We start from the raw sequence: 12,668 nt of genomic DNA, 5'->3' as shown, positions 1-12,668 counted from the left end.
ATTCAGTGTTGTCAATGTAAGACAGTTCTTTAAAGAACTCCTGTGTATCTTCAACATCCAACAGGACCTTCAGAGGTGTAAAGACCTGTGCATGTAAAACTGCAAACTACAGTCAGACTAGTATTACCTTCCCCAGTGCTTTTACTTAAAAAGGGAAAAATCCTTAGAAACATTACTGGTATTTGAAATTAAAGCAGACAAACACACTCCTTCAGTGGTCCTAGCTGACTGGATTCCAGCTGATCTTTAACAGGTGGGGTATTCAGTCTGGAATAGTGTGATCTACATTGTTCTGTGCCACTTTGCATCAGTCCCAAGTTAGAAAACAAGGGCTCTGTGTAAGGAAACAAACACCGCTGTACAAATATTAGATATTTTTTCAGTGCTCACATAGGATGGACAGCTAGGGGGCTGCGAAGAGATATTCACTGAATCTGATTTGAAAGAAAAAAAAAAGTGTTACATATTCATTAATATCTAAAACCAAACTATGACTTCGTAGAGTAGAGGGAGCTGACGCAGGACTCACTATTTGATATCTGTGACAACAGTCCAATGAAAAATAGGAAATGGTGAGATTTAATATATGCTTATGTTAAATATTCATAACAAAAAAATGAGGCTCATAATAAGTGCAGGAATTCACCTGTGTATCATGAAGTCCTCTGCCATAAAATAGCTTTAAAATTTTATTACATGTAGAGAATTAGAAATAACAAACTGTAGAATGTGTTCTGCTTACACTGAAATCAGAATTACAAGATAAACCAGTTTTTGGTTTGATTTTTTTTTTTTATAAGCAAAAAGTTGTTTAGTTTCCTTAAATGTATTTATCTATCTCCATTTTATTTTAAATGTTTTTTTTTTTTCACATGGTTAGGGGTTAGAATTAAGTGATCATTAGTACATGTGTTTTATTACATTACTGCTATGTACTTCATCTTGAATTTGTTCAGAAAGGATGAAATATTGGATTTCAGTGCTTAATATGGCCTTCAGTGAATGCCTTAACCTCAGAAACATGGGAACTGATGTCTAATTTATGTCTGTATGTACTCAGGGGGCGGAGATATGAAGAAAATAGATTTTACCCAATTTCGTGTCAGCCATTTTGAAAAAGGTGCTGTAATGCAAGTCCATCCCACGATATCAAATATAAACATTGTGATTTCTAATTGTTATGATCCATCGAACAAAACTATACCACTCATGAAGGGTTCTGGGGGGGTGCATGGTAAACCCCTCCAGGCCCACGGACTATAACTCATGTGACTAATCAGCTGTTTCCCTGACATCTCCCTCAATATCCCAGCAACAGGCAATGTTGATTAATGAGCAGATAAAATTGTTCATTTTCTCATCCATGCAAAAATCGTTATAGCCATTGATGCCTTCTATTTCTACTCTGTCTCTTACAACCATGTATAATGCACCTTCTGGCACAGTTTAATTCGTCTGTTGATCAGCTGATAGAACAAAGTTTTAAAACTTCACTTCGACTTTACATGTTACACATCAACTTGTCATGTTCCATGTCAGTAACCACTAGTATCATCACACAGCATTACTGCACTTTTCTGAATGTTACGAGAGCATAATGAATCTATAAAGTGAACAGGTTTGAAGAGTCAAGTGTGTCACCCCTGACTGACTGACCCTAATCTGACTCTGGATAGCCACAGTGATGTGACAGTAGCATTTTGTGAAAAATAATAGGTCTATCTGGTCCAAACAGCTTGGGGGGTTTGGCTGTCTGACTCTTTGTCTGACTGCTGACTAATGATGCTGTCAACACACTACACAGCCTGACCTTTTACCAACTGCCTCCTCCATGGAGTGTGTGTGGGTCTCAGATTGGCATAATAACTAATGGCTAAACAGGAAGAAGGAGGGCGACAAAGAGACAGAAACATCAGGTGTGACTGTGTTTGTCTAGATTTGACGTTGTATGTAAATAGACAGAATAGGGAGACAAGCTGTCCTAAAAGGGAAAGAACAGAGAGAGCTCAAAAAGTGAAAAGAAAGGATTCAGAGATGATCAGACAGAAAGAAATAGAAAATGAGAATTGGAAAATAGACTCACACACTATGTAAACACACATTGATACACACCACTACCGATCAAAAGGATTGGGTCTCCTGCTAATGTTCTGACAGACGAGACAATGGCACTTTGTCCTAATGCTCATTGATCTGTATTGTGTAAGTATCTCTACAGTGTGTTGGTGTGATTTAAGGTTCGATCATTTCTCTTGGTCTCACATAACGCACACACAGACACACACACTAATTGTGTTCCAACCAATAGACTGGCTGTGAAAATCAATGGGAATTTGTACAGGGCAATCTATAAGAGTTATATTATGGAACCTGGTCCTTTTCTCCAAGGAAAAGTAAAACACCATATTGTACACAATAATCTTCATGTTTATTTGATATCTATATGTTGATTACACATCTGTTCGGGTTGACTCTACTTATCTCCTCATTCAGTACAAGAAGACACTTGCTGAGGTTTTTTGTCAGTGCACCTTTGCACACTTTAAACTACAAATGTTCCCAAACCACTCAGCTCCTGTTAGCAATCATCTAATGAATTCTCTTTGTACAAACATCACCTTCTCTCTAACCTGACTTTGACCTTCCCCAAGTGCACTGTTTAATCAAACGCTCCTTAATTCTTTCTTGTATCCTGACACCTGGAAGTAATTTCACCAGGTTTCATCATATAATATTTCAATATTTCACATTTCATAATGTTAATTTTACTAACTTTATATCCCCTTTGTTTTTGTCCCCTTTGTTTCAAGAAATAAAGTAGGACTAAATCTAAATATTTATCTACATAAAGAGTGAAAACATATCAGTCCATTAGAAAGAGTTGATGTGCACAGTGAAGCTCTCTTTGCCAGTGTATCTTCAGTCTGACCTATAACCGGTGAACAAAAGAATGCTATGGCAGACGAGCCATGAGATGAGCTCAGTAATGCGGAGCGACCTCGAGGCAAAGCCACCTCTCCTCCAATTTGACAAGACCAAGCTGAGGTGGTACAGATGGTGAGGGTGCCCTCTCTGTCCCTCCCTCTGGGCTCTTACCAAATGCATTGCGAGTAAAGGGAGATTCGGGGCAAACCCCGAGTACATTGCAAATACTGCACTTCCCAGCAGGCCTGAGAGCACCTGGGGCCCACTGCCTTGGGACAGAACAAAGATGTGAGAGAAGCAGCAGTAGCTGGGTTTCTGTTACATTCAGAAATGCGCAACATGTAAATTGTGCAACAGAAAACTGATAATGGAAACACAGAAATGTTGCCACAACTGTCAAAGATCACAAGAAAGTTTTTATCTTCTCATGAGATGGTTTATGAGATGTTTCAATATAGAAGTATAGTGCAAAAGTGTAATGGAAACACATTTTGTGCATTTTCACACATCTGTGCATGGTGGTTTTGCTCACGCCAAACGTCTCACCTATAACAAGGTACTCAGAACAAGTTCGAGTTTGTACAGGGCAATATCCACTCACTTTTGTGTTGGAACTGCCTGCCAAGTCTGGTGCCACGAGAGGTTCAATAACATCACACAGTTCGTTAAACGTTGCCTGGGTCATTTGGAAATTCTGGATGCACAACTTGTTGGTGAATTCCAGATGCACAATTCTCTCACAGAAATCCATTCTGTGTGGCTGCTGCCATAAATAAGGACTTGGCCTTGGGATGATTTTATGTTCCCTTCTTCTTTTGTTTAAGACAGTCACTGCAATAGCAGTAGATGCAACTGATACTACAGTGCCAACACCATGGTGGTTTCGCATGAAACTCAGTGTGTCCATCTTCTTTAAACGAATGTCTTGTAAGAACTATACAGTATTTTACAAGAATAATGGCATGTCGCGAGACGGGACTTTACCAGAATCACGCATCAGAAGCCAAACACTCTTCAACAGAAACACCTACAAGTAGCACTTTGTCGAAATTGTAGAAATATCACTTTTATTTTGCAGAAAACTTTAATGGAAACCCAGCTAGTGTGTTGTGAGCTGTTGCACACTTTGGGACCAAATAAAAAATGTACTGTTCTCTATACGTTTTGCATAAAAGTAAATTGAAATTTCCACATTTATTCACTGTCTGTCAGTTGGGGTGTCATAATCCACATCCAGGTTGAATGGTTTTATTGATATTTCAAATCACACTTAAGCAGAGTTCTATTGAAACATCAATTCACTGGCTGTTTGATTTTGTTTGGATGAGTAGAACTGTTTAAGATGTGACTCCAAATCCAGTGTATCTGCCTCTCAGCTGAATTTGTCCACTAACCTCTTTTGTCCCTGGCAACGCCTTTCTTACTTCACTTAAAATATTTTTTCTAGCAGGTTTTCCTGTGCTTCCTACTTTCAAGTGAAATCTTACGGTATTATTTTGTTATGTAATTTACTTTACAAAGCCCACAGTCTAGATTTTCAGATTCTTTCTCTACTTTCTCTTTTCCTGTTTCTCTGTATATCTGCAATTGTTTGGCCACCGTCCCTCCATCCTGCTCTCCTCCTCCCAGAGAGTTTTCCAAGGAGAGAGAGAAGGCCAAGGCACGTGGAGACTTCCAGAAACTCAGAGAAAAACAGCAGCTGGAAGAGGACCTCAAGGTACATTTGCAGTTCATATGTATGCCGTATATATGTGATTGTTAGTGATTCTCAGAAACGACATCATTTTACAATTAGGAATCATTACTATTGTGTGTATTTTTTGACATTGTTCAATATACAGTAAAATGTGTAAATGAACATGAACACTGTAACATAAGTTGAATTGTGAATTATTTAGTATTTATTTAGAAGTAATATTAGTTTACTAATATTGCTCTGTACCTATGTTTTGTATTTGTTAAATCTAGGGCTATTTAGACTGGATCACTCAGGCCGAAGACATTGACCCAGAGAATGAAGATGATGGCATTGATGATGACAAACCTAGAAACCGTGAGTACTACACCATGCATGTGTCAAAAGGCAAATAAATTACAAATCCACTTCTTAATATTATTTTGAGATGTTTGGTGGCATTTTAGTATACTGGATAGGACTATGTTTTTATGTTTATAGATAATATGCACTCAGTGCAGCAAGAAATTGTGAGTGTTACTGTGCTTATGTTTATGAGTGGGCGTGCATACGGTTCTTGTCACATCTAGTGTTTGGCCTGTAAGTAGAGAGCTTACTGCAGTGGTGGTGGTGGTTCATAGTGAACGAACGACTGACTTACTGACAGAGTGACTGAATGACTGACGTTAATATTGTCTGCTTGTTTGGCTGAGAATCCTCCTGAGGTTTAAAACCTGTTTAGATTTTAGTCGAATGTGTCAAACTGCAGCTAATAGCCTCTAGGCATGCATCACATACACAGAACTAACACACAGCCTCATGCACATATGCAAAGTCTCACACACATACTGCAGGAATAAAGCATTGGGAATGTGTGTACTTCAGTTCTAACAAAGATTTACACAGACAAATTATCACCTTGTCTCCCTCCAAAACACCTCTAGAGAGAGCCAGCTCTACTGGCACATCTCTCGCCGGGACAGAGTGACATTTCCAAAGGGGGAAAGAGGAGGGCATTGGCCTCTTTTAACCTGGAGGTCTGCACAGATTGACAATAAATTAATAACCAATGGAGATTGAATATGAAGAAGCAGAGTCTGCATTCTGCACTGCACACTGCCTGGTCTCCTACACTTAAGCATAAAATGGAGCAAATGTAAGAGAAAGAAAAAGAATGTTATCTTTCAGGGAATTTCAAGACCATTAACATGGTCACATGAGTGCATCACAATAAAGCACTGCATCCCTGTAGCTAATCCATAACAATTCTGCTTGTTTTCACCTGTTATTGTTGTGTTCCCTTGGGTCCAGTCTCTGTGGCAGCAATTTTTCAAGTACTGGCACATTAACAAATAAATATGTGTCCTTCTATTGGAGTACTTCAGAAAATGTCATCCCTAAATTGCACACATTCTTATGATCTGTGTTTCAGAACTGCACTGCTGACAGACAGTTGAGACAAACCTGTATTAGCTGTAGAGGAAACAGGACAGAAATAGTAATCATTCTTTATCAAATCCACTAAAATGTGAACAGATACATATGGTTCTAAATGAAGTCAACACATCACATGTAGACCATTTTCCTGATATTAAAACTGTGGGTCTGTCAAGTGCAAGATTCAGTCCATTACTTTTATTAAGGGATATAACTAAGGCCATTAGATCCAGATGATCTGACAAAATGACTGATATATATGATCCATATTCCTCCATCAGTGAGATCAATCATCCTTCTGTTTGTGAAGGTGGAAAATCAAGCCACTTGCTCTTTCCATTGCTCTCCCTCCTTCTCTCCTCGATGGATGGATCCTCCTCTGGGAAGATGAATGAGGGCAGTTTGTCCCCACTGCTCAGGACATTTTGCATAGATTTGTGTGTGCACTCACATACGCACACACATACTCATGTCCTGAGAAGGGATAAGGAGAGAGAAAGATGGGAGGGAAAATAGATATTGAGATAGAGAGACCAAGAGATAGAAATAGAGAGGGACAGAGTCTGTGAGTGGGAATGGGAGACAGAGGGTATCTAGGACAGAGAACAGATGGGATTTCACATCACGAGCAAGTCACACTAGTGACCACACACACAAAGCACACACACCTTTCTGTGCATATATCTTTTCACACCATGATTTCATGAAGAGCTACATTGGGCTTAAAACTGATATATGTGATGAGATCGGCATGTTCTTATGAAGACAAATGTGTGTGGTATATGTATAGTTGTTTTTAGTGACGGAGAGTAGTAGGTGTCATTCACTTTATTGATTTTCACTATTCTTAGTAATGATGTGTACTACTGTGGGTCAGGAAGCACTAAAGGAAGACTGTATCTATATCATATGTGACTAACACATACGGTATCTGCATGGACAGCCACGTGTATGCACTAATGTATGATATGATGTGAATGGTACTGTTCTTTATGTAAAAATAACATCATGATGTGTTTTCCTGTACAAATTCCTATATGTTTCCTGTCATCTCGGATACATACTGTATGTGTGTCTTGCATGCTCTCACCTTCTGCCATCTTGCTCTTGCATGCTGTCGTGTTGTTTGGCCTCCTGCCACTGCTGTCTGTGGTAGGAGTGTCTCCAGCCCACCTGGGTAAGAAGACCAGTAAGCTTGCCTGGTTCAGTCACTCTGCCGACTCTCAGGATGGTATGCGTGCGTCTCTGTGTTGTGTGTGTGTGTGTGTGTCTGTGATATGTGTTTCTGTGTCCGTTCAGTGTGCTGATAATAAGAGTTCACAGCATGATTCAATCAATTAATTAACTAGAAGGATCTAATGGGTGTCTGGGACCTGTACCATGAGTTCAGCATATCCAGATCCCTTTCAGTTACATGGTTCAATAAAGTCTAACCAACCTAGGGTCTCAGACTTTATGTGCATTCACATAGAAGGAGTGGAGATGACACCATGTGACCCATCACAGCTGTGGTCTAGATTGCCCTGATATTTCACACAAGGAGAACAAATTCTAATTTTCAACAGATGTGAGGAATTTATAGATGTAATAAGCTAAAAGCTACACAACAGTTGAATTTCCCCCAAGGGATCAATAAAGTTCATCTGTATCTGTGTTAAGAAACACAGCACAACTGCTTGTAATTACAATTATTTATTCTGTTAAATTAATGTGTTGTATTGTTATGGTGTGTAATGCAACAAAACACCCTTTGCGATCCTGATATCTCATGGTTGAAGCAGAAGTTACCTCAGTAACCTCTTCATCCTGCTTCATGATACAGGCTCTTGGTGTGGATACTTCCTCCAGGGCTTTGTTTGGGACATGGCACAAGATTAGGATAACTCTGCTGTTTTAGCCTCCCACTGTGTGGATCAAAGAGACAAAGCACTGTTGCATTTGTAATAGTTGAAAACATTTATCAATGTTTAGTGTCGTGTGTTTGTGTAGCTTGCATTTGACTGCCATTCTTGAAGTATGTTCAATGCTGGAGGCAGATTTGTGTCCATCTTTCATGTGCTAAATATACTCTGGCCTTAAAATGGTAAATGAAGCACAGTTTTATTTTAATGGACAATTGTATTTCATAAGTACAAGTAGTCAAGTAGTCACTCAACAGCTGCTTTAAATGTGGTATTATATACAGTGTATTTAGTCTGTTTTGCGTCTGTATTTATTAGACAAATAATGTGTTATTTCTTAATTATTCCTCCTGTGCTTTTTTTGTCAGAAGGAAAGACATCATTAATTAACTAAACAAATATTCTGTGTTCATGATCTATCCTCATTCTCATGTTCAGCTTTTTAATGCCTGCTACTTTCCTGTGACTGCATGTATTCTTTCAAATAGGAGGTTTTTATTGTTAATTTTCAATCCATCATTTTTCATTGTGTTTCTGCTGTTCAATCAATGTGTAGTGGTAATTTAATCATTAATTCAGGAAGGATATCTGTATGATTATGTACAATGATTTAGCTGGGTATGTGGCTGTATGTTGGTGTGCTCAGAATGGCTAATGAAAGATTTTTCCATTACTAGTTTAAGTACACAATACTTACACAGTCACATCTCGAACACAAGAACTCAGTAGGAGAATGACCCTATATATTCATCTACATGGTTCTCCTTTCTTGGAAAAGAGCAGACTTTATTGATCCCAGAGAGGAAATTCACAGTGATGAATGCACAGGCTCAAATGATATAAATACAGGGGTCGCAAAAAATAATATCTCTTGCATTTGCCGAGGGGAAGACGAGACTCGACAAATGTGTTGTGTGGTATGCAGTGAAACGAACACACTAACCTGCACCCAGAGTTCCATGGATCCCATTAAACTCCTTCTTCCTATTTTTCTCTCAATTTATCTTTCTGTTGCATCATTTTTTTCTTTGGAAATTGAGCGGGGTGCGTTCAAGTGAATTAAAAGGCTTAACAGTACGAGACAATATTACAGCTGGAGTAATAACATCATGTGACTGTGAAGGGGGTGTAATTGTTTTTCAGAGAGACTCATTTGTATTGTGTTTGTGTACGCCATCAGTTTGACTACATGTGCTTATTTGTATTTTGACTTACAATTGGTGTCCATTTCTGCATTTTTGCTGGTGGTGGTGGTGAATCGTATATGTGTGCACTTGTCTTGCTCAGCCATGCTCTCTATTCCCAGGTAAGAACCATCGTTTTCAGTCTCTGCGAGGAGCCGTGAAGAAAAATGCGGCTTTCCTTCGTAAGGCGTGTGCGTCTGTCTGCATGGTCCGACACTAGTTAAAGACTGAATAGAAATGTGAATCTAGACATGCAAGCGGGTTGCATCCTCCTTTCGCTTCACTTATTCTTTATTCCTATACTCCTCTTGTTGTCTTCTTTCTTCTCCCTTCCCTCTGCATTGGACTAAGCAGCTTTCTCTAACTCCTACAGAGCTAAGCAAAGCTAAGAAGCTGCTTCTCAGCACTTTAAAGTAGTTTATTCTCATTGTCTTCTTTACCTCATTTGAATATTTACAGTTGAATAAAGCTGTCAAGACTTTTTATATTAACATTTCTGAACCAATAATTACTATCTCTGCCACTGACAATATTGCTTGTCTACAGTGTATCAAAACTTCTGTGTTTTTAGCAGCCCATACATTGTAAATAAATGCAATAAAAAGGCAGTATCAGAACAGGGAATAAGGAGACAAAGAGACGAACACTAAGGTATGAAGCCACTGTTCTCCTCTCTGAGTTTGGGAGGAAACAGTTCGCATTTGCCTGGTACATCTGGAAGGGAACAAAGAGAGGAAAGTGACATCACAGAAAAGTAAATTTGACATTACCCACTATACATATACATGATAACAGATGTCTGCTTTAAATATGTGATGCTACATTCCTCTTCTTGTAGTCCTTTCAGATTTCTTTTCCTAAAATCCCGTGCATTGTTACTTCTCATGTTAGGTGTGATAATCAAAGTAATGACAGAATAGATGCGGATTTTGAGTTTTACCCTTTTTGGCACATTCAGGCACTTGTCACACCAAGAAATGACTGAGAGCTTATTTTTAGTACCTACACTTCTTTTTATTGATGTCTAAACAGCATTTGGTGCTATTTCTTATCTGTTAGAAAGCTTTTGTAGGATGGTTTAAATCCCTTTTGAAAAAGTAAACAGACCACAGCTGAAAATGATCAAAATGCTGTATTGTATCATGATATGAATGCATGTGTTCTGAACATCAAACAGTGATCATCTCATCTTGATTTTGACCCATCCCTGGTTTGGTGTTGAGTGTTTTAAACTCACACAGTTCAAAACAGATTACAACACTGTCACATATTTTTATTTTACAGAGGCTACTGTATTGAGTGAATTTAAACATGATTATCGCTTCAGTTTGAAATATTGTGTTTTTCATTTCTTATTTCTGATACCATCATTATTGAATGAATCCCACTTTCTGTTAAAAACGTCTGACAATTCCCTGTCTTTTTAACTCCCTTCTTTACTCCCTTAATGTCTCCTCCTCTGTACACTTTCCTTCCTTCTCTCTTTTCTTTTCCTTCTTTCTCTTTGTGTCTCAGGTCTTTGGGGTTTTCTCTAACAATAGCTATTAAACTAGTTCAGAGCTCCACTGAGGAGAAAGCACTGGTTATATATTTGAAAGGTTTCAGCCTCGGGAGAGACTGGAGGGCCCTGAGTGCTTTTAACCAGTAGCATAGCAGCAGGTGGCACATGTCGAGGTGAAAGAACATACAGTGTGTTCACAGCAGAGGCCTTCATGTCCAGAGAAACCTCTCTGATCACATTACTCCATCAACCATGTGCCAAACGTATTATAATGGTTTAACTAACCTGAGCTGTAGAGCTTTTAACCTGATTCATCTCAAATCAGATATAAAATAATCAACTGGAAATCTCCTTTTGCAGCCAGGATTGGGATTGAGGAATGGTGTGATGACTGCTGCCCTCTTATGTTTGGGATGACTGACTGCATGCTGAAAAAGGCTTTGCTTGCTTGTTATTTGCTTCTTAAATGGTGCAACAATATTTACTCTTTATCTTTATTCAAGACTATACCACTTATCCACAGACCACAAAGTAAAAATGCATGTAACATTATTTAGATCGAACTAAGAGAGAAGGGCATAGGGAGGAGGGTGAATAGTGTCTCCTTTACTGATTACTTTATATTCAATCTCACTTAATAAAAAAGACAAGAAAAGAGTACTTAGCTTAGTTTTTGTGTTTAGTTCATTTTGGTCTCATCTTCAGAGGTCATCATGTTCCTTGGTTTCATATTAGAAGTCGTTTTGCCAGAGTAGGTTTTGCTTTTTTTAAACAGTGGATATCTTATTTTAACACGAGAGGCATTGAGATTCATGTGCAGTATCTGACTCTGGTACCCAGAGGGTATTACAATAAGTGTTTGAGGTGACAGTGAGGGGAGCGCAGCTCATTCCCGCAGGCAGGCGCAGACTGACAGAAGCAATAAAATGCAATGTATCACTTCATATCAGTCTCTCAAACAGCCATCCCCACATTCATCCTTTCCACTCTCTCTCTCTGCCTCTCTTTCCCCTCTATCTGTTCCTCTTGCAAAACGTCCATCACTCCCTCCCTCCAATCCTACTTTACATTTTCTTCAGTCCATTCTCCCCCTTTTCCCTCATTTCTGCCCATAAGTGCCAATTCGTATTACACTGTCTCTCCTTCCTCCTCACTCGTCTGCACCTCCATCTTCCCTATATTCACTCTTCCATCTTTACACATCATTACACTTGTCTTCAAATAAGGACAAAGGGACACATTTGCAGTCTCCTTGTGTCTTTATAAACAAAGACGGATTGAAGTCAGTAAGCTTCTACCTGTTTACACTTGTCCAAAATATGTTTGAAGGAAGAAGTAAATTTCCAGATGCTTGTGTTGACATGAATCATAAATCTAATAATTCTTTTAATGTTAGAAAGCTTTTACAAAACCTATGCTGCATTATCCCCACACTGTTTGGAGATCAGCATGCCTGCAAGAAGTTTATTTATTTATTTTCATTTAATCTCCATGAGCTATAAAATCACAAAAGGGTTTGTTAAGATTTAATTCAACCTCAGCCAGGCAATCCCTCAGCTTAGAACTTGAAATCCATCCTAATAGTTGTTGTAGGGGTTGTGCCCCAGAATCCCTAACCAGTAAATTTTGCTAGTATGGCAACTTGGTGTGTAATTAGTTTAAGCAATCAGTACAAAATTTGGGAGTGGTTTTATTGACTCAAGGGTATTTGTGTAGCAGTGTGTTTTAATTAGTAAGGCAAGGCATGGAATAGGCCACAATGCTGACTTGTGGATCCTTACATGGCAACAATATCTTTTAATTAGTTTGTATCCTGAGGAAAGGATTGTTGGATGAAGCCAGTTTAACACCTAAAGGCTTTGTAGATGTCAGCATATATCGGACTTGAAGGCAAGAAAGGAAAATCTTATGTTTAAATGTGTCTAATGAAGTGTCCGCTGCAGTTGTTAAGTGCTTTCTCTGTGTGTAGCAACACAGGTATGAGCAAAGGTGTGAAATAAGCAGAAGAGTTAAGAACAAGCATGAGGGTAATGTGAGCAATGTGC

General features: G+C 38.8%; 1 protein-coding gene across 1 annotated transcript in view; it reads left to right on the top strand.

Annotated features, from left to right (window-relative positions):
* cacna1c (calcium channel, voltage-dependent, L type, alpha 1C subunit) overlaps positions 1 to 12,668 on the top strand; it is a 228,548-nt gene that overhangs the window by 157,372 nt on the left and 58,508 nt on the right. Inside the window, exons 10-11 of the mRNA XM_030151107.1 lie at positions 4,555 to 4,642; positions 4,894 to 4,978. Of these exons, the coding sequence (XP_030006967.1) occupies positions 4,555 to 4,642; positions 4,894 to 4,978 (173 nt within the window). The remainder of the gene's footprint in view (positions 1 to 4,554; positions 4,643 to 4,893; positions 4,979 to 12,668) is intronic.

Source organism: Sphaeramia orbicularis, chromosome 12 (assembly GCF_902148855.1).
Source record: "Sphaeramia orbicularis chromosome 12, fSphaOr1.1, whole genome shotgun sequence".
NCBI classification, from domain to species: Eukaryota; Metazoa; Chordata; class Actinopteri; order Kurtiformes; family Apogonidae; genus Sphaeramia; species Sphaeramia orbicularis.
This window is presented reverse-complemented; position numbering and strand designations above follow the sequence as displayed.